Here is a 2,995-nt window from a genome sequence, read left to right as displayed (position 1 = left end):
CATTTGCGTCTCGTCGTTGGCGTTTGGAGCGCAGTGGCGGTAGCAGCAGTCCTTGCCGTAGATGCAGTGGCCGCGCGCAAAGTGGAGGCAGATGACGGCGCCTAAGACCACGCACCGGCCGCCTCAGGAGCCACCGCATCAAGCGGCAGAGGAGGCGGCGGCGCGCCCGGGTTGGTGTAGTCAGCTCGCGTTAGGCCGGCGTCCGTCTCGAGCACGCAGCGGGTCGACGCGCGAGGGGCGCGCTCGTAGTTGTTTTCGCCGCTCCAGCGGTGGTACCAGATGTTGTACTCGCCGAGGTGCTCCGCTTGCTGCAGCTTCCGCTTCTGCTCGACCTGGACCCGCGCTGGCCGGTCGGGTAGCACCGGCATGGCTTGCGACTCGATGAACTGGAGCGTGCCATACACGGGACGGTGGTGTCCGTACTTCATCTCGCGCCCAGCGGTGCGCGACGTGGCAGCGCGAGAGGCGGCGAAGGCCTTTGTGGGATCGAGCATGGGGATGCGGGGCGAGGACGTGCGGGCGAAGATGCCGCAGCGGGGAGGAGTCGAGCGGGCGCCTCGGAAAGGCTTGGCTGCTGAAAAAGAATTTTCTCTCTGACTGCACTCCAAGTGCTTAAAATCCCTGTGTGGTGGCGGCGTGCCGTCCTCCCATCCCTCCCTTGGGTTATCTGTTTTCTTTCTTTCTTTCTTCCAAGTGCTCCAAGTGCACCCAGACGACTCTGGGCACGGGACTGGCGCGCACTGGCACTAACACAGATACACCAAGGGAGCCGCTGAAAAAGAATTTTTACCTCGCGGGGACAAGGAAGAGGCAGGCGCCGTCGCAGAACGAGGCAGAGGTTAGGCTGTCCGAGGTTTTCCTCTCGCACCCCGTCGGTTTTCCTTTCCTTTTTTCTCTACAACACCCTCTGTTTCCCTCTCTATTTTCCGGGGAAAACTCCGTTAAAATCGTCATTTTTTGGGCTCTGAGCTGAGTAGAGGCTGTTTTGGGGCCAAAATCAGCAAAATCGGCAAAATACCGGTATTTTGCGGGTATACTAACTTTTTCATGGTACATACCTGGAAAATACCCGGGTAGTTTGCCGATTTCCTCAATTTTGCCTCAGATTTTGCCCCAGACCAGCTCTCAGACTCAAAAACAAAAAACAGACAACACAAACGCCTGGGCGGACGCGATGCGCGCCCCGGCCAACGCGCCGGTCGTGCACGGCGACAAGGAGAAACCAGAGCTCACCCGGCAGTACAACGAGGGGTAAAAGACTGACCTCGCAGAACCCCAATACCCCATGCGGGACCAGGAGGGTGCGATGACGTGAATGAAATCAAGCTCTGGACGCCCCTCCTCAAGACCTCCTCGCCGGGCATTGGCAACGCCTCGAGTGGCGGCACGCCCGCCTCCGTTGGCCACTCCTACGCCTTCGGCAACACCGAGGAGAAGGCCCGCCGCCTAAACATGGGCTGCAAGGCGCGCGGGCAGCCCGGCCAACCCTTCTCCCACAAGACCGGCCACGGCTACGTCAAGGCGCGCATCGCGGTTTCTACCACGACGCGATCTTTGTCAAGCGCAACAACTTCAACCTGCTGCTCCACGAGAGACGTTTGGCGGCGGCTTCTCGCCCACCGCCGTTCTCAAGCTGCGCCGCCTCGCGCGCAAAGTCGCGCGCGGCAGCGTCGACCGCACGGCCTACTCGCCCAAGTACTCGCTCTCTTTTATGTCCCACCATGTGCAGAGCGCATCTCTCTCTCTGTTGTGCGAGGCGTGAACCGCGCCATTCGCTCTCACCTGGCAACCCTGTCTGCACGTCTCGCGCGCGCGTGAACAGGGCTCCAGGCCCCAAATGACGTGTGAGTGTTAGATTTGTTTGGTATTGCTAAAAATCTCTCAAAAACAGACTCAGGGAAACTCGCGAGTTTCCCGAGGGAAACTCGAGAGAAACCGAATGGCGCACCAAACACCCTCTGTTTTCCCTGGAAATTTCCGGTGGTGTTTAGAAAAGGGTGGTGTTTAGAAAGTGAGTGAGTATTCTTGATACGAAACCACGACGACACATACCAGTCGACTCGCATCGGTTGCCTCCATGAACGGCGGAGCTATTCTCGCGCCCACACCACACCTGGCTCCACACTCCACGCACACACACACACACACGCACACGTGGTGTTTAGAAACACCGGGGGTGAGAAAAGAAATCAAAATTCTTGCGACGCACCCTTACCCGCGACCTTGGATTTCTTCGGCAGGAGCACCGAGTGGATGTTGGGGAGGACGCCGCCCGAGGCGATGGTGACGCCGCCGAGGAACTTGTTGAGCTCCTCGTCGTTGCAACCGCGAGGACCAGGTGCCGCGGCGTGACACGCTTCTTGTTGTCGCGGCAAGCCTATGGGAGCACCGAGTGGATGTGAGAAGGATATGTAAGGGACACGTCACGGAGGGGAGGCGTGCTCACGTTGCCCGCGAGCTCGAGCACCTCGGCCGCCATGTACTCACGGCGGTCATCTTGCCTGACGTCTAGTTGGAACACACCGACAAGATGGTGACGCCGCCGCCGTCACGCCCGCCCGGCTGGCGGATGGCAAGCGCACAGCGCGACTCCACGCTCCGCTCGTACCGCCCACCCGCAGGTGTGCTTCTCAGTCGCAGTCATGACCAAGGCCGGCAAGGTTCTGCTCGCGCGGCAGTTTGTCGAGGTGCCGCCTGCCCGCCGGCCTGCCGCCAGCCGCGCGTCCTTCTCCCTCTCCCTTGCTGGCAGCCTGGCCCGCATCGGACCCTACCCTCGGATCAGACAGTCGCGCCACGTCAGCCCGCCCGCTGCGAGGCGAGTCGCCTCGCTCCTCCCTTGAGCGCCGCACTCTGGCGCCACCTCGCGCCCAGCCGACCGGCCAGCACGGCCGCACGCGTCGCCCTCGCCACCACCCTGGACCTTCCCACATGCCGCCTGGTCCCGCCCCTCCACCCGTCGACCTCACGCGCTTGCGCGTCTCCCTCGGCTGCAGAT

At 61.5% G+C, this 2,995-nt stretch overlaps 2 protein-coding genes across 2 annotated transcripts; both read right to left on the bottom strand.

Annotated features, from left to right (window-relative positions):
* Positions 1-101: 101 nt before the first annotated feature.
* EMIHUDRAFT_252657 (hypothetical protein) lies at positions 102-494 on the bottom strand (the record flags this gene model as incomplete). Its single annotated transcript, XM_005787509.1, has 1 exon — positions 102-494. One exon carries the CDS (start codon positions 492-494, stop codon positions 102-104), a length of 393 nt encoding a protein of 130 aa, XP_005787566.1.
* Positions 495-1,893: 1,399 nt separating this feature from the next.
* EMIHUDRAFT_252655 (hypothetical protein) lies at positions 1,894-2,479 on the bottom strand (the record flags this gene model as incomplete). Its single annotated transcript, XM_005787508.1, has 3 exons — positions 1,894-1,967; positions 2,210-2,312; positions 2,447-2,479. 3 exons carry the CDS (start codon positions 2,477-2,479, stop codon positions 1,894-1,896), a joined length of 210 nt encoding a protein of 69 aa, XP_005787565.1.
* Between the last annotated feature and the right edge of the window lie 516 nt (positions 2,480-2,995).

Source organism: Emiliania huxleyi (genome assembly GCF_000372725.1).
Source record: "Emiliania huxleyi CCMP1516 chromosome Unknown EMIHUscaffold_1414, whole genome shotgun sequence".
Taxonomy (NCBI): Eukaryota; Haptophyta; order Isochrysidales; family Noelaerhabdaceae; genus Emiliania; species Emiliania huxleyi.
The sequence above is the reverse complement of the archived record's forward strand: the minus strand, read 5'-3'. Positions and strand labels throughout refer to the sequence as shown.